Source organism: Panicum virgatum, chromosome 4N, assembly GCF_016808335.1.
Source record: "Panicum virgatum strain AP13 chromosome 4N, P.virgatum_v5, whole genome shotgun sequence".
NCBI classification, from domain to species: domain Eukaryota; kingdom Viridiplantae; phylum Streptophyta; class Magnoliopsida; order Poales; family Poaceae; genus Panicum; species Panicum virgatum.
In genome coordinates, this window is record NC_053148.1 from 4,552,699 (window position 1) to 4,578,975 (window position 26,277).

Below are 26,277 nucleotides of genomic sequence, written 5' to 3' on the forward strand. Positions count from 1 at the left end.
GGCGGGTGCCTTCCGCCACCCGGCTGTGGCTTGCAGCACCACGACAAGGCCGGTACGCTAGCGCCCCAGTGCCGGCGATGCGACCGAGTGGCGGCGAAGGAAGGCGGCACATCGGGGAAGTGGGGCCCAGATCTGGCGGAGCCCGAGCGCATCTCCACCAACAACAGCGACGGAGAGGAAGGAGGGGCGTTGGTGGGCAAGAGCACCGGGGCGACATTGAAGCTGCCGAGGTCTGTGCGGCTCCGTCGTCGATCCAGGCAAAGTTTCGGAGATCCCTCGTCCTCGACGAAGCACCGGCGCACAAGAAGGTACCTCTACTGCATCTCAGTCTGATTCCATGTTGAAGCTAAGGATTTGTACATTATTTAGTCAGATCCATTAGCGCATTAGCTTTGGGCAGTGGAATATGGAGCATGTTGAAGATTTCCTTGGTAGACCTAGGATTTCTGGGCATTCGGGCAATGGGGAGGGGATACATGTGCCTAGCTTGCAAGCTGTAGTTGCAACGAGCAAGAACCCTTGCTCTGGGGTTCACATAAAAAAACTCAAATATTTTCATTCCCCAGAACCTCACACATGTGCATGTGTCTTGATGTATGTTGCCTTATTTAAGCTAGTGTTGACGAACTCTTTCTGTTGGTACTCTGGAAATGTGTATATATGTAATATACATTATCATGTCATATTCATGATTAATGCACCGGTTCCTACATTATTTGCACTGAACCTACCGTAATGACATGACTAATTAATAGCTCTGTATTCCTCAGGAGCATGAGTTTCTCTAGTTCAGGATTGTGGATCGAATGCCAAATTGTCTAATTTATGAACTATGATGTAACGTCCCGCCTCCCCGAGGCCGGGCCCGCTTACATCTGGCTGCTTTGTAGGACATAGACTGTCCTCACAGACCAACACTAGTCTTTTCTGCACACTTTGTCCTCACTCGTGCGCACCCGGGAAGAACTTCCCGGTCGGTCACCCATCCCCAAATTTCTCCGGGCCAAGCACGCTTAACCTCGGAGTTATTTGGAAACCGGCTTCCGGAAAAGAAGTTGCAACTTGTTGGTATGAGTATCCTATTAATCCTATTAAGCCCTGGGCCGGGGTGTCACATGCTCACCCATAACCCTTAATTTCAGTATTCAATAATTGTTATATAATTATTGTGCATTTAAGTTCTAGGAGTTGATTGGAACCTTAGATGCATGATCCCTAGGTTTCCTCAGTCGCTCTACTAGTATACAGGTCGTTAGTACTGCAATGCTTAATTAGGATTCGGTAGAAGACGAGTGATTCCTGTCATTCGCGAGATATAGGTTTTGTTGCTTATGAAAAAGTTATTGGAGAACGAATCTTTGAGAAAAAGAAAGGAAAAATGAAGACGGGGCGGAGAGGGATTGATTATGGATATGGAAGTTATGGAAAGTGAGCCTCCGCCTGTGTCGATTGAGGACCGTACCGTTGTTGGCACTATTGATCGAGGATTGAACAGTACTAACCGCATGCCGGGAGTAGGAGGTAGTCGAAACCGGTAAGCTCAGTACCATATGTGCACCGGTAGGCGGACTTGATACTGTCTTCACCAGTGGAGCTAGTATACAAACTCATGGCTGACCCTTTGTTGGTATCGGTGGGGCTAGCAGTCCCGGGTCGCAGGGCAGTTCGCCTATTCGGTGTGCATATGTGAAGGGTTGGTGTGTATAGCCCGACGGGGCATATACGTGCCGTGTTGGTTAGGTCCACCTTGCAAGGTTAAATCGAATCGATTCGCCGTGACTCGCGGATATGAGAACCTTGATCTCTCTGTCACATCGTAGTAAATAATGGAATTGGGAATGAAAAGTTGAGAATATGAGTTATGGTTGTGGTGCTCTGAAAAGATAATGTGATCAACCATGTATGCTCTAGAGTACTAGGCAAACCTAAGTTATAGCGGTCAACTCAATTGGCGCTAAAATATTGAAAGTAAGGATTCAGTGCTAGCTGCTTTTCAGCAAAATAACTCCAGAACCAAAAAGCCTTTCATGTCTAGTTAATGGGCTAAGTATACCCATGGACGGGTAAGTCTTGCTGAGTATTAGAATACTCAGGCTTGTTGTTGCCATATATTTTTAGCAGGTTACGTTCCGGAGGACTCCGAAGAGATCTACGCCTCGTGGATCGGTCAACCACTTCCTCCGGGTTGGTCGGTTGAGTGGGTCCCGTCTTCTTCGTGAAGTTCGGGCAGGTGAGCCTCACATCAGTGGGCAAGGTGTGAAGCTCGTCTTTGTCTGCGACGTTGGTTATCGCATTGTTTTGAAGCTTGTTTTAAACTCTAAATTACTTTCCGCTGCGTTTGAACTCTGAGGTTTGATTTGTAAAACTGACTTGTAACCACTTGTTGTAGTTTAAGTTGGTGTTTCTGTTAAACTCGGGTTGAATGACTTTAAACGCTTTTGTTGCTGGTAATCATCTGTGCTCGTCTTTTGGCGAGAGTTCCTGTGCAATCGATCCTGGTTACAGCAGGCGGTCTAAGTGTACGGGTTGAGTGCAATAATTCTGGTTTGAGTTTAAGTGTTAATTATTGCACTTGATTGGTATTATTTGGACCGTTCTGTGACATATGACGTCTCAGAAATTTTTAACAAAGCATTAGTTCATACACTCTAATGGATTTCTCAGCCACGAAACACAAATCCGGGTTCCAAAATGATTTAACACAGCAGGAGAGAAGAGTGGATCGAAGATGGTCCACTGACCCTGGAAAACGCAGAGATACTTGCCTTCAGCAGGTTCACCCTCTTCGTCTGCCGCCAACGCCTTCCGAGCTGACACGCTGGAGGTCACAGCAGCAGCGTCCGCCCGCCTGCGCCGCGGACAACAGCCGGCGGGGATCCGTCTGCTTGTTGCACGGGACGCGCCGTCGGACAGACGATGAGAGCGGACGCGGACCAGCAAGGGTAGATCTGGTGGCCCAACTCTCGATCCCGCCCTCTGAAGGATCGGCGAGGGCCAAGGAGCACCGGCAGCGGAGGCCCGTTCGCCGGCGTTTTGGGTTCCCCCGATCACCACAGGAAAGAGAGAGAATGAAGAGGGAAGTGTTAGTTGGGAGAAAATGAGTAAAATATGTGATGGTGGGATATAGGGGGAGTAGTGTAGGGGATATTATTGGAGGAAAATTTTGTGTGGGAGATGGAATTGGCATAGGGGAGAAGGAATTTTTTTTAGAGATCGAATTTAGGAGGAACTGTTGAAAACAGTCTGAGAGGCCTGGACGGACCCCCCCCCCCCCCCCACCCCTCGCTCACGCAGACGCCGGGCTGCCGGATTCTATTTGGCCTCAACATCGGATCACCTACTGCCTGGCGCCGGGATTCCGCCGCACGACACCGACCGACGCCCAGAAGCCGGGGTAACCTCTCTTTCTCTAACCTAGGTACCTCAAAGTCGCACGGTAGGAACCTGTGAGGATTTTGGTTAAGACGGCTACCTCCCTTCTCAGTGCCAATTTCAATCCGCTGATCCTAATATGTTCAACGATGCCCTCCCCCCAAGCCCGAGGCCCCCAGGAAGCTTGCCCAGCGAAGGGACCCTTTTTTAATGGTGGAAGGCCAGGGATTCAGGATGCACATTTTAATGGGTCTACCCATTGACCCACTACCCAAATAGGATGACCCACTGAATTTTGGTTCCAGTTGGTGCTCAGTACGCTGGATTACTGGGTAACCCAATCTCAATCGACTGCCCTGCTAGAGTTGCCTCCCACTGTCCATCACCTCGGCCCTGATGCTGCCTGCCTCATCAAGTTATCTGTCGTGCCGACGAATTTGGGATTCAGCGTTGTGCTCGCGGAGTCGCGGTTTGACTACTTCTCAGTCACGGGCTCAGGGCAGCATGCTGTACAAGGGAGATTCATTGTGTCAGTTGCAGTGCTGGTGCAGCTATGGAGACTCATGGTGTCAGTTGCGGTGCTGGTTGCCCCGAGGCCGGCATGGCACTGGCACCAGGAGGCTGCTGCCAGGACCTATTCCTGCCATCATCATTGTTTTCCTTACTATACATGATTGATTTCCCTCAATGTCTTTGCTAATCGATCAAACAATCGAGATGCTGTTTTTTTTATACTCAAATCGTCATGATTGTTTCATTTTTTTTTGGATTTGGATGCCTTCAAGCAGCTGCAAGGGCGAGTTCTAGCCAAATTCACTCGAGCACAACGACGGTGACCTCGCACTGCTGTTGAGGATGCGGACGCATAGCGGGCGACATTGGGCAGCGTAGAGGTGCAGTGAACGGGGTGAAGATTGGCCTCTCGCGATTGCGGCAGCAGCCGATACGGCTTGCTGCCTTGCTGGTGTTTCTCTGGGTCAACCCAGAACACTACAACCCAATCTTGTTTTGGATTGGTTCAACCCAAAACCCAGTTATTACTGGATGGGTAGAGTAGATCAGTGTTTGGGTCAATGCACTCCGACCCATGTGCATCCTGACCAGGGATCCATCCGTGTCTAGTTGGCTCACCAGTCACCAGGGATCCAAAACCACAGGCATGTTTGCCTGTACTAGATAATAGCAGTGGCTGCGTAACCTTGTCTGCAATGGGCCAGTGCTTTTGAACTAGATTTATTACCTAATGCCATTGCTAATATACACTGCAGCAAATTATTTTGAAGTTCCTTTGCAAAAAAATTAATGACAAAATTCCTTCTGCAGATCACATTGACTAGGGGTGTATTGCCAAATCAATGATGGGATCGGCAGAAGATTGGGCGTTTGAATGGGAGTCATGGAAAGCACCAGCGTTGGACGACCTGCTTCCAGAGCTCTCCCGTGAGGAGCAGGTACGATTGCAGAGCTATCTGCAGGAGCGGGAGCGCATCCTGAAGCGGAACAAGACGTATTCTCTCCTATCACCATCCCTGGTACCCCCCTGCACACACACACACACACACACAAACTAGCACAGGGGTCAGATACTTTCATGCACCATGTTCCTTGCTTTGGAACCAATAACTATACCTAGAAGAAAGCAGTATTTAAAGTCTTATGCAATGGTGTGTTGCAATTAAGTTTGATTATGCATTTTTAAGGTTGCCTTTTAGAGTTGCAACCCAAACAAAGTGTTGTCCTGTCTTGATGAATTAGTGCCCGTTCGTCTACAACTTCAAATGAAGAACTGCTGTCTCTTCAGCATGGAAATTTCATATTAACTCTGATTTTGTTGGCCCATGTTGTAACCACAGCTTGTGAGTCTTTGACAAGTAACAACTGCAGTTGAATGAAAGTGGTAGCAGTCTCAGACCTGCTTTATGCCTCTTTTTTAATGCACCAATTGAGGAAACCATAAGGAATAAAGTTGTAAAGTTCTATACATGATAATATTGCATGCGACAGGGTGAAAGCCAATTGCACTTATGATTCTTGCACAACAACAAGAAGCTTACTTTGACCAAAATCAAGCTCTTTTATTGTGTATGGGGAATTCAGTTATGGAAAGGTGTTTGAGATTACCCATTAGCTCCAATTTTGTTCACGATATGGTTAAAGGAGAAGTGTTTGCGCAAACAATGGGGCAGAGTGGCTCTATACATGTATTTATGTGCGTACACTGAATGAACAACTAATCAATCAGATTTCCTAATTGCATTGGATGCAGTGAGCGTGACGCCTCCATCATCTCCCATGCCCGCCACGCTCTCCACCATTACAATGTCAAACACCCAGTATGTCCAGTTGACTTCATTCGAGTAGTAATTCAATTATTCCTTATTCTCGCAATTTTTTTCCCTGCCTGAGCTGCATGACATGATGTATATAATCGATCTCTGCCTGCAGGGTGAAGACTTTGATGTTGTGAAGCCTCTGATGGTAGCCAATGCGCGTTTCAAGGGCCAGATGTGGTTCCACGCCAACTTCTGGGCTCGCTGCCGCAAGAGCAAAAAGATCAATCGCTTCTTTGCCGAGGTGCACTACAACTACAAGCCACCCGGCAGCAGCTCTGGCTGCTCAGACCTGCCATATCCTGTCCCAGGAGCTGAGAAGCCACTCAGCAGCAGCTCCGTCTGCGCGGACCTACCATTTCCAGTCCCAGAAGCTGAGAAGCCATCCAGCAGCTGTTCCATCTGCTCGGACCGGCTATTTCCAGTCCCAATTCCCATTGTTGAAGCATGCACCATCATCGGTATGTATCTATGTGATTCTTTTTCTTTGTTAGCTGGTCGGTATGATTTTATTGATGTTAACATGCATGCATGGTTGCAGAAGAGCCTCATGGCAAGTACAGGAGGAGCTGCGCATTCTGTCGTGGTCACATGGACAATTTGCACCCCAAGGGTCGTAAGTTTGTCTGGGGAAACGACAAGGACAGGATAGTACAACGACTCCAGCCGTGCGGGTCTATAGGGCTTGGGATGCCATTCACTTGCCGCCCGGCCCTGCCCTCTCCCAACAGTCAAGAACAGGAAGGAGAGACGAGGGAATTCTGAACTGGCCCCTTGCATGCCCTTTCTTCACATTGCTGTGACCAGTCAAGTCTTGTGGTAGGCTGGTAGCAGAAATTCAATTGTGTTCATAGATCTTGAGCAAATTTCGTATGCGATCTCTAGCTCATTGTTACCTGAGGTTTATAGATACTTGTGCATTTCATTTTGAGACCAGATACTCTGCTATTCTGTAATGCGATCATGTGCTTAACTAAATATGCTTCCTGGCAGATTCAGTAGGAACTGAATTTAATTTTGTTTCTTGACTTACTAGTGTTTTTTTTTGTTATGGTTTCAGTCAATTTTTCTAGCCGATGAAATCATGACAGACAGCAGCTTTGGTAAACGCAAATTTAGGGGAAGGAAATAACAATTATCAGTCGGATGTTAAAAAAAATACAGTACAGATAAAAGAAATTGGCTGAAAACAAATGCGACAACTGGGGATGAAAATGGATTGAACGGACAGTTGGATAACCCAAACCTTAATGAATAATAGTGTACAGTTGGATAATCCGCTTTTAATACTTGGATATTCCGCTTCTAATTATCGGACAATACCCGTCAGATTTTTGCAATGCAATATCTTTCGCTTCATCAACGCGTAATTGAATTTGGATTATCTGTATCCACATGGATATCTAAAAACATTCTCCATATTCTCCAAATTTGGATCGGATGCGGAAATTATCCACACTACTTTCACACCTAGCAACAACAGTAAAAAAAGGTATAGTTCGAGCTCGCCAGCAACTGGTTGCGTGTGAATAACATAAAAAAAGCATCTACTTGCTCTCAGAGTATTGTGTTTTCTCAGAGTTAGCACATCTCGAAAAGTCTTTCTAAATTTCACTCTCTAAATTATTACTTGGAGAGTCATGTACATAAAAATCGCTTTCTATACATCTCACTCTCCAATATCTTTTCTATCTTATTTACACTCCAGAGAGCCATTTTCGCTAGTTCTCTGTAGCTAGCGAGAAATCCGAAATAGATGATGGCTATATTTGAATAACCACCCAGAGGAGCTCTTGGAGGCTATTTTCCATCAAAATATCTATTTCTAACAATTAGGATAAATATAGAGTCTCTTGGAGGTGCTTTTACATTTTTACAAAACTTTGTAAAAAAAACATATATGCATTGACAAGAAGAACATGTAACGATTAGATGACAAATAGTAAAGCATATTTTTAATTCTAGGTTTTATTTAGATGCGTAAAAGTGAATCTGTAAAGCACTGTAGCATTTTTGTTTGTATTTAGTAATTATTGTCCCGCCATGAATTAACTAAGCTCAAAAAATTCGTCTCGCAAATTATAGACAAACTATGTAATTAGTTATTTTGTTTAGCTACATTTAATACTTCATGTATGCGTTTAAAAATTTGATGTGACGTGGAATCTTGTAAAGTTTTGAATTTTTAAAGAGAACTAAACAAGACCTACATATACAGTTTACACCTTCCAATATCAGTCTTTCAGTTTTCCAGTTTACTGCAGGGAAGGCACTTTCGTCTGCAGCACTGAACAACGCTGATTTGATCTGACCGATCAGCAACCTCGTTGCCGCAGAAAGAAATGAGACTGGAGAGGTTGAATTCACGCACTCCCTGGTTCCAAATTATAAGTCATTTTAAAAATTATATAACAAGATAATAATATTTATGATACCAATTAAGTATCATTAGATTTTTTATTAACTATATTTTCATATTTAAAGTATTAAATGTGGATCAATTACAAAATAAATTATACAATCCATCTGTAAACTACGAGACGAATTTATTAAACATATTTAATCCATTATTAAAATATGTGTTGCTGTAGCAATTTAGTATCTAATCATGGCCTAATTAGCTTTATTAGATTCGACTCGCAATTTATAAGCAAACTGTGCAATTAATTTTTTATTTTGTTTATATTTAATTCTTCATACAGTTGCCGCAATATTTGATGTGATACTTTTGCAATTTTGAATTTTGGAACAAGTTATGTAGCTTCTTGCTTGGGATATCAATGACAGCACATGGGTAATGGACTCCACTGCAACAGAGACGACCATGACGACAGACAACTGAGTAGTTGTAGAAATAATTTCGTCGAGTTTCAGGTCACCAAGACAGGCTCTAAATACAGGCTTCTCAGGGCCACCATTGAAAGCAGCTCGATCGGCGTGACCAGCTACCACTGCTGAGTGTTTGGAAAAAGAAAGTGTTTTGAGCGCCAGATCGGGGCGCCCCTGGTGATCAGGCCGTTCTTACTCTCACTCTGTACTTAGCACGAAAGAGGAAATACTACTCGATCAGAACCCTTTAATTTGTTGGGTCTTTTCACTGTGTATTCTGAGATTCACTACACCAGAACGGAATTACCTTGGCGGTCGAAAACCGCTAAGAAAAATACAAAAACCACCAAGGAAATGATCCTTGGCGGCCAGCCGCCAAGCAAATTGAGTTTCCCTGGCGGCCAGCCGCCAAGCAAATTGAGTTTCCCTAGAGGGCCAGGGAAACTCAATTTGCTTGGCGGCTGGCCGCCAAGGATCATTTTCTTGGCGGTTTGTCCGCCAAGCAAATGTGATTGACGGCAAAACTTTCATTGAGCCAAGGAAATGTTATGACCGCCAAGGATATAATTTTCCATGGCGGCTATAAACCAACAAGTAAATGACATTCCTTGGCGGTCAAAAACCGCCAAGTAAATTGCTTTTCTTGGCGAATGCTTTTCCGCCAAGTGAATATCTTTCCTTGGCTGACATTAGCCGCAAGGTAATTTGATTTTCTTGGCGGCCGCTAATAGCCAAGGAATTATGGTTTAACTTGGCGTTGTAGCCGCCAAGTTTATTCTAATTTCTTGGCTCCCTGCCACCGCCAAGTTAATTCTGTTTCACCTATTGTTACATTGGCCAAGGAAATGTTTTCAAAGAATCAGAATAATATAACAAAATAATGGGTTGACAGCCACAATTCAATAGGTCCAATTTTGATTATATGATATTAGAAGCGACATACAGATCATATTGGAACATCCATTTGTTCATCACAAGTCCATCTTGCATAGGTAAGGCAAACATGCATGTGTGCCATATGCATCATGCAGCCTATATATAATCTAAGTGGCTATCTTGTTTGATGCATACATGTCATCACCATATGCACAAAATACACACCTCCTGCAGTCAGTAGCTAGGAGTCATATGTTACTCTACCAAAATAGACAAAAGTCAACACCACATCCTGCAGTCAGTAGCTAGGAGCTACTGGCTTCAGTTGGGGAATTGATATCACAGTCAATGTCAATGCAATGCTTATCATGGATCGCCTTCGACAGCTTCTTCATCATCATCATTTCCTTCCAAGATTTGCCTACCATCAACATCTCCTTTTCATGTAATCTGAGTAGGCATCAACATTTCCTTCGAAGTACGTATCATCTTCATCATCATCATCATCATCATCATCGTAGTCTTCGTCTTCGCTGCTTTCATGGTAGCTGTCGTCATCGTCGTCACTCTCATCGCGCCTGTCATCAACTGAGTGGGAGGCTCCATGTGACGATCCAGCAGTTTGCAAAATTTTTATTTCATGCAAAATAAGTGCGTATCATGTGAGAGCCAACATGTATCAGGTGCAGTGCCAAATTCCAAGCCAAACAAGGGGCAGCAACTAAAGGACCACTGTCCAAAACAGCAAAAATAGATAGAATAGAGATGTTTTTTTCTATTGACTGAAAATGGTTGCTTTTTCTATTGACTCAAAATAGTTGGATCAATCAATGAAAAGATAACAACTAAAATTGAAGGGCCTAGCAATAGATCTCAGCTATAATCGATTTGAACACAAGAGTTGAAGTTTAAGGAGATGGGCACAAGAATTATAATGTATTTGACAACCAAAACTAAGGGGAATTAACCAAGTCAAACTGATCATAGCTACCTTACCATGGAATTAATCTAAGACTGGCATTTCTAATCAACAGGAAGCCACCTTTTCACTGCTGCAACTCATATTGGCATTCTGCCACCAAACAATATTAATTCCTAGAAATGTCCTCCATATGCAAAACATGAATTGGACAGACAAATATTTAGTTAAATTTCGAACCTGGTGACGACGTGTATCAATACTTGCTAGACAGGACAACAGCTCTGCAGGTGGTTCTTTTCCAAAATCAGCATACATTGTCTGCAATTGAAAAGCATATAAATCAAGATTCATGCATAGGACACATAATTTGCTGCAAGCAGTGGAAGAAATAATACCATGATCAATGCACGATTGCCACTATTTTCATCAAGGAGTATCTCATTAGTCTGTTTCAGCTGCTCATTTTCTTTGAGCACCCTTTCATAATCATCAGGATTGATTGGCTTAAAAGGCACCGACTTTCGATGTACTAGAACAGTTTTCTTATCCACAGCACCATCACCAATTGGAACACGCCCATGCTTCATGCCACCTCCCATGGTGTATAGTGCCTTTCCATCCAAATCTTGAGAGTTCTCGTCTGCAGCTAGTTCTTTGTAGTCATCCTAAAATAAAAGGTACATATTGTCATGATCAAGCTACAATATTTGTATGCAAGTCTTGAAGTACCAGAACGTAAGATAATTTTCTAAAAAATAAAATTGATCATGACATGGTCTTCTATATACTAAAGATAAACTGACAACAATGTTAGAAATGAAGTCAAGGTAATCACATAAATAAAATAAAACATACCAAGCGTCTCTGCGCTTTCTGGCTGGGTATTGGACCACTCCTACCAGTGCTGTCTACAGTACCCATAAGCTTTTTGTGTCGAAGGCCATGCATCTCCTGCATTATCAGCAAATCAGTTAGTATATTTTATATATTAATTACAAAAACATGGAGCATGGGGATGTAAACAACATCCACTTTAATTTATGGACATAACATGACCATGCAACAACACATGTAATGGACATTCCAGCACAAATAGTGTACAGTTACTGAAGGTACACAAGTCTGAGCATACAAAAAGTGGGTACAACAACTAAAGTAAAGAAAAAATGGTCAATAATCATTAGGATGATAAGTTGGATCTGCAGGCAGGTCATCCTGGCACTCCTCGTCTATTGGGCATGTGGTGTTTCACCATTCATACCATCAACTATACAAATTTTAACTACTGACAGTGCTGCTTTAAATTTGAGGACAACATCTGAGTAAAACTAGTCTTCTAGGATACCAGAACCAAATAATAATATAACAGTCAAGGGTGAATCCCAAAATCTGACTACTACATGTCAAAAGATTCAATTTTGGGTTGCAAATAGATCGACAAAAATGACAATATTACAAGGATTTGGATAAACCTGAAAGTTTTGCTACAGGTTCACTGCTACAAAGATGACATCACGACACATCTATTTTTTTCTAACTGAACATTTTTTTCCCTCAACTTCAATCACGAGTAATATACATATTGACCCTTTAATCCATTTGCATTGAACTTCAATCACAACATTTTAATCTACTTGAGGATAGTTGGGAGGTTACCAGAGTAGTAGAAGCCACGCGAATGAGCAATCCTGCAATTTGTCAATTGGGGGAAAACTTGATTGAACTGCAGAGAGGAGGAATAGAGAGGGGGGATGTTACTTTCATATCTTGGGCACAATACAGACCCCGTAGATCCAAGAAACAGCTCGATTAAAGAGAGGAAAATGATGGGATTCGAGACATGGTGGAAAATGCAACACATCTTACCAGCAGCAAACAATCCTACCCATTCCAGGGTTGGGTTGCAGCAATGGGGCGAACAGGAATTGGGGGCAGAAGCACTTGGGCGCAGAACTCCCCTCACCACAACGCCGGAGAAGGCCCCCCCTTCCTGCAACTCCACATCGCCGGCCAGATGGGGAGGGGGGGTGGGGATGGAGGACCTGAGGAGGAGAAGGGGGTGACGAGCAGCAGGGGGTTCGTGGGAGGAGAAGGGGCTGGTTCTGGCTTTTGGATCCCGCGTGAGAAGAAGCAGTGGGCGGCCGCGGGGGGTCTGATGTAGTTAGGGCTTTTTCGCTACGCGGGACTTGGCAATTTGGGGTTGCGCTTCCGCGCGCTAGCCCGCACATTGGTGCGCCACGATCGGGAATCTAAGTTGGGCTATTTTTTCCTCATGTGCGCCAAGGTTTTTTTTTCTTATTTTTATTTATTAGTGATGTTGCTAAAAATTAGCATTAATAAAGAGATATTAGTACATATTAATATTAGCCCAAATAATAATTGAATATATAAAAAACAATCTTAGACATGATCACTAACATCAGCAACTCCTTGTCAAAAGTTGCATTATTCATGTATAGTTAAATAAATGTGCCTCTTGATGTGAGCACGGTGATGATTAGAATGCAAACTTTGCTTGATGTGAGTATGGTGATGATTTTCATGTACCTATAATATAAGGACTAAAACAACTCTTATGTGCACTCATTCCATGGTTGCATGTGTATTTTATCCTTGTATTAACTCTAAGAACAGGATGACGTATGTTGTGCAAAAACCATCTGCACATGCCATCATGATATTTGTACATCATATGTAAATTTTTTAAATAATTGCAGAACTTTAGAGGTCCGTTTGAATCCAGTACTAAACTTTAGGTCTAAAGTTTAGTCCATTACATGATCCAAATAAGTGGACTAATATGTAGACTAAAGTTTAGTTCTCCCTAACTAACTAAAGTTTAGTCTATTAGTCCTCAAATACATCTAATTTGGACTAAACCAATATGCGAACTCCGAAGAAGACCAAACTACTACTCACAATCCGCATGTAGGCACATCAATAACCCAACGGTAAAAAGATATTACTTAATTGTGTCCCACCTAAAGTTTAATCCTTGGATCTAAATAGTATGGATTAAAGTTTAGTGCCAGATGATCAAAACAGTATCTAAGGTGTGCTTCAATTTGATAAAAACTAATTATTAAAATGTAATATAACACTAGCAAAAATATATTAGCGCACTTTCCTTGGCGGTTCAACAAAAAAGCGCCATGGAAATGGTAATTTTTCTTGGCGGTTTACAAAAACCGCCAAGGTAATTATAAATTTCCTTGGCCGCTTCCAAAATCCACCAGGGAATTATATTTCCTTGGCCATTATTAGAAACCGCCAAGGAAACAATATATTCCTTGGCGGCTAAAACTCGGCCGCCAAGGTAATCCGTGGCCGCCAAGCCAATTCCATTCTGGTGTAGTGATTATCTCGCGTTTTGTACTGATTCCGTAGTTTTTTTATAATTCTAATGAGAATAATTCCACTTTCTGCAGAACAACAATGTCACAGTCCGGGGCCTTGCATCTTTCTACGGGCTTGCATGGGAAAACCATTGACAAGGATCAACTTGACTCGACCGTTGAACAGTTCTCTCTCTCTCTCTCTCTCGTTGCTAGTGGTTCATGCAAATTTAGGCCATGTTTGGAAATTAACACATGATTTTAAAATTATAAAAATCATGAACTGGGTATTCACCATTGTTAGACTAATAAGGAGATGAATTATTCATTCCGAACCAAGAAGTGACAGGTCACAAACTGGTTTTATTTTTTTCACTATATTTTACGATGGCAGAAGGTACTCTGAGAGTTACTAATTCAAAGTCATTAACATGTGTGATGACAATAAGTGGTGATTACTGGTTGACATGTTGGGAAATTTATCATATAGAGATATATATATATATATATATATATATATATATATATATATATATACCATGCCTTCAGAAAACCAAGTGATTTGGAGCAAATGGGTTATTTGCGAGGGTTTAAAGTTGAAAATTGTGAATGATAGTAGTTAGAAGGGTTACTTTTGGACACGTCAATATATATTTTATGACAACTTGACAAGTGAGGTACGACACACACCATGCATGACTCAGAAATTTGAGAAAATGAACAGGAGAGAAGAAAGAGTGGTCTGCACTCGAGAGCGCGTAGATATTAGGACTGGACCGGCTGGTCCGATTGGTTATTAAACCGTGAACCGGAGCTCTCTCCAGTCCATTTGAGATAAAAGACCAGCATGCAAGCGAACTTGGTAAATCCCGATCCGATCCCCAGCTTTTGCATGCATGAAACCATCTAGTTATACCTATTTGATGTCATAAATCTTTGTGCTTTTATCTATAATTTTGATCAAACTTTAAGATAATTTGACTCTCCAAAATTCTTGAAATGACTTATAATTTGGAACGAAGGGAGTAGCAATAATCACAACAGGTCCACACAAACGAGGAAGGGGCTGGGGCTCCACCGTCCATGGCCCCACAAGCCAGTGGCAGCGTGGCTGACTGGCCCCACGCCCCCCCACCAGTCGGTTGCCAGGAGCCCCCGTCGTCTTGAATTGCCTCGCCTCGGCGCCGAAACGTAACCGCCGCGCAACGAACACCTGCTCTGCTCTGCTCGCTCCTCTCCCACCCTCCACCTTGCAACAGCGCCGCTCCCACGCCACCGCCCCCGGCAGCAGCCGAGCCGCCCGGAGATCGATGGAGCTCTTCCCCGACGGGGCGCACGTGCGGCTGCGGAGCCGCGTCCACGGCACGTACCTCCACGCCGCCGGGGACGGGGCGGGCGTCACCGCGAGCCCGCAGCGCGCGTCGCTGTGCGCGGCGTGGGCCGTGCACCGCCTCGCGCGCGACGGCGCCGCCTACGTGCTCCTCCGCAGCGCCGCCTACGGCAGGTACCTCGCGCTCTGGTCCCGGCCCGCGCCGCAGGGCAGCGGCCGCCGCCCCGCCCTGCGCGCCTACGACGCCCCGGGCCCCATCCTGCGGTGCTACGACGCCCCGGACCAGGACGACGTCCTCTGGGTGGCCGTCAGGGCGGGGGGCGAGGGTGACGACGACCTCTTGCGCCACGGCAGGGACGACACGTCCTTTGTCGGCGTCACCGGGGACAGCGACAACCACGACGACACCCGGCGCACGCATTGGGTGGTCGAGGCCATTCCCCCGAGGAGGAGGCCGCCATTCCTTCCAGCTCCAGTTCCAGTGAGCTCGCCGTCCCTCTCCTCTGAACTCCTCCTGATCGCATTCATTTGGTCGGAGTAGGGTTCACGAAATCAATTGGGCCTTCCCTGTTTTTTAGCCAATTTGCTGAAACTACTGAAACTCCTCCTCTGAACTCCCCGCATTCATTTGGTCGGACGTCGGAGTAGGGTTTATGAAATCATCAATCGGGTCTTCGAATTTTTTAGCCAATTTGTGGAAGCAACTGAAACTTGATGGTTGGATTCTCCCGGGAGCAATTGTAGCATCAGTTCGTGCCAGATTTTCCTCCCTAGTTACCTAACCTGTTAGTTACTGAATTCTGCCTATTATGCTGTCTGCAACGTGAATTCAGATTTGTTCATTCAGACATTCAGTTACCGCTCACCATTGTTGTCTGCTTGTTTTGGTTTCCATCGCAACAGCTCTCCCGTCCAATGGTGCTGTGGCGGACGATCGCGTACGTGCGGGCGGACGATGACGGCAACTTCGACCCGCACCCGCTCGCCAGGAGGAGGTTCATCTTCTACGGCCGGTCCGTGTTCCAGCTGACGGGCGTCCTGTCGATCCTTCTGCGCGAGTGGTTCTTCGGCATCAAGCTGTGCGTGCGGGCAGGCTCCCAGGGGCGGCTGACCCCTCTGGTCGTCGACCTGCCTGCCAACGAGGAGACCATGGACATCGTCGTCCTCACCGCCGGGTCACCAGGTGAGAACTCTGCAGTTTCCTTCAGTAGTCACTCTGCACTTGTTATCTGTTCCTCTTCTCAAGTTCTCATGAAAAGTGTTCGGTTGATCATGGTGACGAGAATAGAGTAGATGACTAGCTTGAATACTGTGTAACATTTCTCATATGCAAGTTTGGACTTTACTCCAAGAGATCGGTAAAATTGTTCCTGCAAGTGACATACATGCTCAATAGAACAAGTGTTGTACTGATGACAATTAACAGAAGCTGTGACTTGCTCACTGTGTGCTCTAGCTCTAGCTTAGGTGTTCAGACACCTCCTGTAGCTTGGAATATGTTTTTTAGATAATGAGTTTTGAATATGTGGTTGCTTCAGGTAGTATAATGTACTTGGATTTTAGGGTTCGACTTGCGATTTACTGATTTAATTCATACAGATTTAACACTTGTAATTCTTACAGAAAATATTTACTGATTTAACACTTGTTAACCAATACAATGTTGACATTGTACTAATGACTTATTTTGAGCTGTCCCATTGCAACACAGTGCATGCTACCTAGTGCCTAATCGTGCCATTGTTTTTACTTGTTCCCTTGTGAATTCAGCTGCTCAGGGTCAGGAGTTGGTGTACCCAGATGTTGATGCGTAGAGGAATATGACAGCATGACTTCTGACAACAACATCACAGTTCATCTCTTCCGAAATCTAATGTTTCGTTGCTTTGGATACAATGTGAAGAGAATTGGCTGTACTCTGATTGCTTCAGAAAACTCGTGAACTCCTGGTTCTGGTAGAAGGCTTGATTAGTTCTGCTGAAGGGAAGTGCTTGAAGTGGCTCTTCAGTTTCAGAACTTACAATTTTGCTCAGTAACATTTTTGTACTTACCACCTTTCTGTTTGGTGATAATACTAATACGTATGGGTGTTTCCTCTGCACCTTTGTTCTTAACTGAAAGTCACAGTTCTACTTCTACCACCGTTCTCGATATATTCAGGAAATGAGTGCGGCATGCTGCTGAAAAAGTTCTAGTAGACAGATAGTGCACATTTTCTGAACGTGTGATTTGAGTTTTCTTTTGAGATGAAAGTGCATTATTGACATTATGCCCTCTCCCATTGCTTTTACCAGCCCAACTAGTTGAATGGAAACAATCTCAGCTCTGTTGTATGCTTGCAATTGCAGTGGAGAATGAGGACAAGGGCTGGGGTTTCCCTTGTCCTCCAAAGAGCACAATCGAAAGCTTCATATCTGAACGTGCACTTGCAATGAGGGTCTCCTAGTTTCAGGCTTCTGGTATCCTCACAGCTGCATGAAAAACGCCGCGAAGAAAACTCTGGTAGTCTGATTTGATTTGGCCGATCAGCCACCTCGTTCCAGCAGAAAGAATCGAGACTCGAGACGCTGAGCTCAGTCAGGTGCACGCAGAAAGAATTGCGACCTGCCTGCATGAGCCTTTGTTCGCGTCAGACTCGAACTTGATCCCTGACAGGTAGGAGCTAGCTCGATCGTCCATGGCCCCACAGGACAATGGCAGCGGCGATGCCTGAACCTGACTGGCCCCACCTGCCGGTTGCCAGGTGGCATGTGCAGCAACCAGCAACCGACCTACGCGTGCGAGTCCTCCAGAGCTCATCGCCTTGAAATTCCCCTGCCCCGCCTCGGCGCCCAAACGTAACCGTCGCAACGAACACCTGTTCTGCTCTCTCCTCCCTCGCGACAGCTCCAAGAAACCAAGAAACCCGCTCCCTCGCCGCCGTCCGCCTCCGCCCCGGCCGGCCGGAACCAGCCGGGCGGCGATGGAGTTCTTCAGCGACGGGATGCACGTGCGGCTGCAGAATCGCATGCACGACGCGTACTACCTCCACGCCGACGAGGACGGGGAGCACGTCTCCCTGAGCCCGCGCCGCGCCTCCCTGAACACGGCGTGGCGGGTGCACTGTGTCCGGCAAGGCGGCGGCGGCGGCGGCGATGGCTACGTTCTTCTCCACAGCGCCGCCTATGGCCGGTACCTCGCCCTCTCGCCCGAGCAGGTGTCGCTGGTCTACGCTGGCTACACCGCCGTCCAGGCCGCCTACGACGCCCCGGAGCAGGGTGACGTCCTCTGGGAGGCCGTCAGGGTGGCGGACGAGGCCGACGATGTCCTCATGCTCCACATCTCCAACCGCCTCCTCCGCGCCGCTCCCTGGAACCCCGTCTTGCCCTCCCGCGTCTACGTCGACATGGCCAACGCCGGCACGATGATGCATTGGGTGGTCGAGCCCATCCCCCTGAGACAGGCGCCGCCAGTCCTTCCTGGCCCGACTGAGGTGAGCTCGCCGTCCCCTTTCCTTGGAACTCTATGGCTGATTTGGGGGGACGCGGCGCATGGTTCTTGGAATCTGTCGATTCTGCGAAATTTCTAGTCAATTTTCACGAAGACGCGAACTAATGAGACTTGATGATCCCCTCCGTTGTTGCTGAAGCTGCCAGTTTCTGAGTTCTGCCTGATATTCACGCAATTCTTGGTACATTTTGTGCCAAGATCACTAATGCTTTCTGTCAAAAGTCCTGGTTTCAGTTCTGTCGGCCGCAGTGGTTTTGGGTTCTTGAATCTTTGCTCCTCTGCATTTATGGAGCAGTTCTTGATTAGAGTCATCAGACTAGCCCTTTTCGCCTTCCCATTTCGTACCAATAACCAAAACTTGCCATCTTCTTGCAAAATGCCCCTAAAAAGGTAGGATTAACAACTACGACTGCCTTATGAATCTGTCTTCCATTAGTTAATCTGCATTAGTCCGTGGTGTTCTGAAAGTATGGTGTTCTTGGTTGAGTGCCCAGTGCAGTTCTTGATTATCTGATCTTGCCACATCACAATTAGGACTAGTTACGTAGGTGGGTCCGAAACTCTGAACATTCTGTTCTCGTTACGACATGTGTTTAGATTTGTTCATTCTGTTGCCAGTGTTGTCTTCTTGTTCTGGTTCCTGAACACCAGCGTTGCCTTGGAACAGCTTCCCCGTGGAGTGGTGTTGCAGAGGACGATCATATACATGCGGGCGAACAACCAAGGGACGTTCGACCCGCTCGACAGGAAAATGTACGCTTTCTACGGCCGGTCCTTGTTCCACCTGACGGGCGACCTGGCGAACCAACTGCGCGAGAATTTCCACCAGATCATGCTCTGCGTGCGGGCTGGCTCCCAGGGGAGGCTGACCCCTCTGGTCATCGACCTGCCTGCCGATGAGCAGCCCATGGAGATCGTTGTCTTCACCACCGGGTCACAAGGTGAGAGCCTTGCAGTTGTTTCAGTAGCCTATGCGGCACCTGTTATCTGTTTGTGTTCTCATGGAAGGCGTTCAGCAGTTCAGGTGATCATATCGATGATAATTGAGAAACAGGGTAGCTTGAATACGGCTGTTCTCTAGTTTGGAATTTACGATGAGAGATCAGTAAATCCTTGTCTGCATGTCAGATGTTCAATAGATCGTAGTGTCACACTGATGCTAGATGTTCAGAGACCTCTGCAGTTCTGATTCTGAATATGCAGTTTATCTGCATTAGTATTGTCTTGTGTTCTTGGATTCTGACTCGTGTCTGAGAAGATTCATAAGAAATTACTCGGTTCATATATTGGTATATTATATGTTATCGCATTGATGCAGAAAAATAAGTTGTGCCAATAATTTGATTCATTAACAACAAATTTCAGTATTTTTCCTCACTCGTTACCCAATTTGTTCTTTGTTTTGCGAGAATCCAGTATGTTGATCTTGTTACTGAATGTTGTTTTAACTATAGGAACACCAATGCATGCTGCCTAGTGCCTACCTGTGTCACTGTTTTTTCCTTGTTCCCTTGCTAATTCAGTATTATTTTTTGCACTTGCCAACCAACATGTCGATCTAATTGCTGAATGTCTTACTTTGAACCACTGCACCAGTTACAGCATGCTGCTAGCGCCTAACTGTATGTTTTTTCTTTGTTCCCTTGTGAATGCAGCGGCTTTGACATTGCAGCACCCAGACGTTGATGCAACGTAGAGGAATACGAGAGCCAGACTTCTGGCAAGAACATCTCGGTTCACCTCTTCAGAAATGGAATGCATTGCTGCTTCTGATACACTGAGATGAGGAATGGCTGTACTTCTTGGATTTGGGTTGCGATGGGTTCAGAAAACTCAGCAAGTCCTCCTATTTCTGGTAGTAGGAAGAATGATTCCTTCTGCTGACTTGATGGATGCTGTTTGAATTGGCCTAGATGTTTCAGAACTTGAAGATTGCTGAAAGCATCATGTGGTCTGTGTGCTCGTAGGATTTGGACAGTAACAGTGGTTGTACTCCTAGTTAGCACCCTCCATCTCTGCTGGGTGATAAATAGATGTTGCTTCTTACTCTGCACATTTTCTGAACGTGTGATTTGAGTTTTCTTTTGAGATGAAGTGCATTATTGACATTATGCCCTCTCCCCTTGCTTTTACAAGCCCAACTACAGTTGAATGGAATCAATCTCAGCTCTGTTGTATGCTTGCAATTGCAGTTCTTTTGAAATGCATATAACAGTTCAGTGCCCATCTCTCCGGTGGCATGCCTACTAGACTGCTCTGCTCACCTTGCAGTGGAGAATGAGGACAAGGGCTGGAGTTTCCATTGTCCCCCAAAGAGCACAATCGAAAGCTTCATATCTGAACGTGCACTTGCAGTGAGGGTCTCCTAGTATCAGGCTTCCGGTATCCTCACAGCTTCATGAACATCGCCGCGAAGAAAACTCTTACTTGATTTGGCCGATCAGCCACCTCGTTCCAGCTGAAAGAATCGAGACTCGAGAGACTGTATTCAGTCAGGTGCATGAGCGCGTCGGACTCGAACTTGATCCCTGACAGTGACAGCCTGACAGGTAGGAGCTCGATCGCCCATGGCTCCACAGGACAATGGCCGAGGCGATGGCTGAATCTGACTGGCCCCACCTGCCGGTTGCCAGGTGGCATGTGCAGCAACCACCAAACGACCCCCGCGTGCGAGTCCTCCAGACTCCAGAGGCCAGAGCACCGTTGCCCTGACACACACGCACACCCTGCTTTCAACTTGGCCCCGCATAGATCTAGTCGCCACGCCAGATCCCACTTTGGGCTGACACCCGGGCCAACCTGTCAGAGAGGAAAGAACAAAGGGAAGCGATGAGAGAGAGAGTGATGTCCCGTGGGACCCACTTGCAAGAGAGATGGAGAAGCTAACGCGCGGGCTAGCTTGGTAGAGAGGGAAAGAGCTGCGGGACCCGCTTGCCAGAGATAGCCGCTGACGCCTTGGAACCAGAGTGCAGAGAGAGAAAGAGGAAGAGCAACACAGGGAAAATGGAAGATAGAAAGGGAGAAACAGAGAGAAAGGAGAGGAGATGGCTAGGCCGAGCCGCTATGAGAAGACGGTCCGTTTGAGCCGAAATCACCGAGTAACCTGTTCGCAAGACTAACCCGAGCACTACACCGGCCTGCTAACTCACGGAGCCGAGTCGGACCGAACCACTGCTTCGGCCCAACTAACCTTGGAGCACAGCCATCCTTTTTCCTTATCCTTAACAGTCCTGACCCATGGGTCCCACCTGTCGGTGGCACTTTGTGACTGACACGTGGGCCCACAGAACCGTAGAACCGACCTGACGTGCAGGTCCCACCTGTCAGCCACTAGGTGTGACTGGCTGGTAGGGCCCAATGACCGCGGACCCCACATTGACCCCTATGATCGTAGACCCTCGTCCGTTGACCAAGTCAACATTGATGTTAGCAACGCCCATTGCTGACGTCATCCGAGGACTAACCCCGTGGTGACGTTGTGATGATGTCACACTGACATCATCATGACACGTGGCACGCCCTTAGGCAGCCACGAGTCACTCCTGTGTCTTTTTCTTTTTCTGATAACCACTTATCAATTTCAGAAAAGGAATTAGCCTGAGAAAATTTATAATAAATTAACCGGACCTTTGATAATTATGAAACCAGTTAATGATCTACCCATTAGAATAGGATTTGTCATGATTTGAATCTTATTTGAGAAGATTTGTGCATTCTTGCACTTTGCCCTTGTATTTATACGTAATTATGAATAGGTCCCCGAGAAGGAGCTGATCGACGTTCCGGAGGACCAGATCCAGGAGGACTTCACCGACGCCCACGAGTACCAGGTTCATGCCCATCTTTGTTTTTGGAACCTGTTAGGCATCGCATGCTAGATACGCTGTTGCTTTACTTATTGTTATATTGAACCTGCATGGCCTACTTGATTGCCTATTCTTTGGTCACCTACTCTACCATTTATGAATGGTCGAGAGATCTTGCTTTGCTGTGTATATGTGTATATGCGGGTTCTTGTACTTATAGTCTTGGCGTGAGTGGAGATCCACGTGTGAGGAGTTGGTGGTTAGGATTATCCAGCGGGAGCGAGTGAATTAACTCTATCATCATTTGATCGAGGGCTGGGGGCGTATGTTGGGCACACTCTATGAGTACCCATGGCAGGTACCAGTGTTCCCCGTGGGGAATCGATCCTTCGGGATCCATGGTAGTATAGGGGAGGCGTTTGCGGGGCGATACCTGTAATGGGTTCCATTCACGGACCGTTGCGGTGGAGACGCACTGGTGACGAAGATGCTCGCTTTGGCAATTAAGGACCGAGTTAGTTGGACCTGGAAATGGAACTATGTTAGCGTGCACACCACTTATCCTTTATGAGGAGGGATCCGGTCTAGCTACGCGCGGCACCAAGCCTGCAGGAGGATAGAGATCAGTGCAGGGGGAGGGCTAGTATTGGCGTGAAGGGGTATTGGTCCTCACGAGCCCCAATACAGCAGGGAGAGGCTTAACAGTCCTGGGACGGTCTCTCGTAGGAGATCGTACCCAGACCCGGGAAAGCAGGATGGTGGCCGTAGCCGTTAGTTTCGTGACAGTAGACCGGTGTCTCGGAGTCAGTCGGGTCACTCCTAGCTAGCCTCGTGGCGAGTGGGTCCAGGTGTACAACCTTTGCAGAGTGTAAAACTATACGTATAGCCGCATAATCGGTCATGTACAACTCTGGATCCGGCTTCACTTACTAGAGTAGTGTTACTTATCTTCTACCTCCCTATAGTACATTTGCCTGCTTGAATAGCAGTTGAGGTGCGAGGAGTGGGAGTTCTCGCACTGCCTTGGTGGGTTTTGATTAGTCTGGAGGAGTAAGTGGACCGAGAGTCCGGGATGCCAGAATGGCTCGAGTCTAGAGGATCTGGAGGATATACTTGTGTTACTGCTGCTGCTTGCATAGGAAAACCCCAGCTCAATCCTTGGCTACTTTTTCTCATCTTTGCATCCACTTAAAGCTGCATTCGGATGGTGACGTGAGCCTATCCCGTTCTTGGGGATAGATTGATAGATGCAGGATCCGACGTAGAGATCAAGTCTGCCGATGTGGACTAAAGCTAAGGATCCGACGTTTCAGTCGGTATCCGACTTGAAGACCAAGCCTGATGAAGAAGAAAGAGACTGAGGGCAGCTCGCTCGTGCTACGCTCAAGGTTGCCTATGGAGGAGAAGTGTTCGTGAAGGATGGCCCAGAACTTTTCTACTGTTTTCCGCTTTCTGATTGTTTCCTTTTAGCCCAAGAGGCTTGTACTCAGAAACTCGTACAACAATCCTTTGGATTATGTAATAAATAAACCTTTGTAATGATTTTATCGAGAAGTATGTCTGTGATATGTAACTGAAATGAGTTCTGTATGTGATAGCTACTGATCCAGGGACTATCACGACGATATGGAGAGTCGGGTTTTCCTTTCGAGAACCCGTTTCATTTCAGAGATCGTGGTGGACGGGAGTGGGTATGGTGTACTGTAGGTGACGTCTTGTTGATGATGTTGCTGTACACCGGGCGTGGCCGTCCGGTCTCATCCCCCATCCAGACGGCCATGACGTTCCTGGTGCTGACTTCCGAGGGAGCGGTTAAGCAGTGTCCCATCGGTGTGGTCCTGTCGCGTCATTGCCCCATCCCATCTCGTACTAGGGAATGGGCAATCGGTCATGTTTACCTGTGTGGGGCCCGCTTTGACCAATGGCGATCTCCATACTGTGGAGTAGGTGACCCGCCACATGACGGTGCGTTCCTCGTCCTCTAAAGGTCGGGCGAGGCGGAGCCTTGCCTCAGGGGTCGAGCGAAGCGCATCCCCCCCCCCGTGGGGGTCGGGCGAGGCAGAGACAACAGTTGGCGGACCATGGGCCGTTTTGTCCCGGCTTGGGCCATGTCCTGTTTAAGTCCGTCCCTTCCGCAGGGTATGACCATTTGGTTTAGGCATGCAGCCACATGATTGGCTCTTTTGCGATGCCGACCGCTCAGTAGGCCGTTTCGACTTCCAATCATACCCCTCACGCTCTTCTCCACGAAAAGGAGGGGTTGAGTCATGCTACAATTTACCTCGCTGGCCGAATATGCGGGGCTTGGTGAGCTGCTCGTGGGCGAGCCAATTCTCAGCTCGAGGGGAGCCCGGTTCCCATCCGTAGGGTTCTGATGGACCAGCTGGTGGCCGACTCCAGATTCCCAATGGCCAGTTCATATAGTTCCCGGGTCCGTTCGACCGGATCCGAGGGCTTGTTGCCTACCCTCTGTGGTAAACCATGAACCGGGTCATCGCCGAGACTCGAATGTGGATCGGGATGTCCCTGGCACTCGGGAGCCTTGGTAAAGCCGCTAGCGGGACCATCCCTCCCCCCTCACTCTAGTTTTATTTGGAAGCGGCCGTCGAACCCTTCGGGGGACCGACCTTCAAACTCTGAGGTCGTGATGGGCGCGCCAGTCGAGACCATTATCTTGCTTTCTTTCCTGTCTGACCCATATATCTAACCTCTTCTCTCCACATGCATGCCTCAGCTGCAAAAATGGACGATAAAGAATATCCTCCCAATGAAAGATTAATTAGATTATCTCAATAGGAGAATCAGGTTTGCTATTCACAGAGAAAATATGCATATTGTAGCGCAGGGGAGGAGTTGAAGGCAATTTTTTTTTTTGCCTTGAGCAGGCGCATTGCGCGACCCGACCTTTCCAAGCACCAGGGTAGTAGAGCTCGGATTACAAATGAAAAGGGCTCTGATCACACTAGTGAGCAAAAGGTGCCGTAGCCGCGGTGGCGTAGGTCTCTTGCAATCGACTAACTTTACTCAGAGTCGTCCCTCCCGTAATTGTCACTTTACGACCCTAACATGAGAAAAGGGGAGGGGAAGCGAAAGAGGTTTTTTGGAGTTGCGCACTCTAAGTGGCCCCCGAATGGGGCTCGACCCCGAGCCATTGCTAGGTCGAGCGCCATTAAAGAGCAAATAGGGGAGTGATAAGGAAGCATTTTTGCGTTTTTAATCGAAATCGCTCTTGGCTATTACAAGCGCGTCTGAGATTTGGAAAGACTAAGAGTAGAAACAACTTAGCTATTCGATGTTACAGTCATTGGCGACGATGAAGTGCAGGCCCCTGAAATGCATGAGCACGCTGGGGCCCATCCTCCGGCGTGGTTGGCCATCCACAGCCTGGTGAAGTCGTGTGACGTGCGAGATCCCCTACCTAGCCCGCCAACTATTGGTGTTACGTATCACCGGCTAGTGAATTTGTATGCGTCACGAGCTCGGATGGTAATGCAAGTATGCGACACAAGGTTTATACTGGTTCAGGCAGAACGTCCCTACGTCCAGTTCGAACTCTTGCGCTCTTGCACTCCATTTGCAGTAGGGGTTACACGCCGCCGAGAGAGAGAAAGAGCCCCTAGGTCTCTGGTTGCATGTGCGGATGTGTGTGAGTGAGTGTGAACGTTTGATCCCTCCTCTCGTGTATAGCCTGTCACCCCTTTTATATGCGAAGGGAAATAGATTACACATGGTAAAATGGGAAGAGGTAAAAGAGAATTACAGGTGGGAGAGTACATGCGTGAGAGAGAAGGAGAGAGGTCACAACGTGCATGCCTCTCGTTGTATGTGTGAGAAGGCAAAGTCTTTATGGTAGCTTGCTTTTCCCCTTCGACGCGGGTAGAAGTCTGACGGATTTGCAGATAGTGTCAGGGGCCCGCGTGAGTGCGTGACCACTATTCCTGTTGCTAACATTGTGTGTGTGTGTGGGGTGGGGGGGCGGGTTGGTGCC

The 26,277-nt window shown here is 46.8% G+C and overlaps 3 protein-coding genes across 3 annotated transcripts; 2 read left to right on the plus strand and 1 right to left on the minus strand.

The window, feature by feature from the left end:
• The first annotated feature begins 4,700 nt into the window (after nucleotides 1-4,700).
• On the plus strand, nucleotides 4,701-6,655 carry LOC120671575. The gene is made up of 5 exons (XM_039951948.1): nucleotides 4,701-4,867; nucleotides 4,949-4,972; nucleotides 5,639-5,705; nucleotides 5,818-6,163; nucleotides 6,244-6,655. Exons 1-5 carry the CDS (start codon nucleotides 4,728-4,730, stop codon nucleotides 6,465-6,467), a joined length of 801 nt encoding a protein of 266 aa, XP_039807882.1. The 5' UTR covers nucleotides 4,701-4,727; the 3' UTR covers nucleotides 6,468-6,655.
• Nucleotides 6,656-10,085: 3,430 nt separating this feature from the next.
• LOC120670495 lies at nucleotides 10,086-11,277 on the minus strand. The gene is made up of 3 exons (XM_039950605.1): nucleotides 11,185-11,277; nucleotides 10,725-10,994; nucleotides 10,086-10,647 (listed from the first exon to the last, which is right to left on the minus strand). The coding sequence occupies exons 1-3, from the start codon at nucleotides 11,275-11,277 to the stop codon at nucleotides 10,435-10,437; spliced, it is 576 nt and encodes a 191-aa protein (XP_039806539.1). The 3' UTR covers nucleotides 10,086-10,434.
• A 3,697-nt stretch (nucleotides 11,278-14,974) lies between these two features.
• LOC120670496 lies at nucleotides 14,975-17,440 on the plus strand. Its single transcript, XM_039950606.1, has 3 exons — nucleotides 14,975-15,475; nucleotides 15,898-16,177; nucleotides 17,343-17,440. Exons 1-3 carry the CDS (start codon nucleotides 14,975-14,977, stop codon nucleotides 17,438-17,440), a joined length of 879 nt encoding a protein of 292 aa, XP_039806540.1.
• The last annotated feature ends 8,837 nt before the right edge of the window (nucleotides 17,441-26,277 follow it).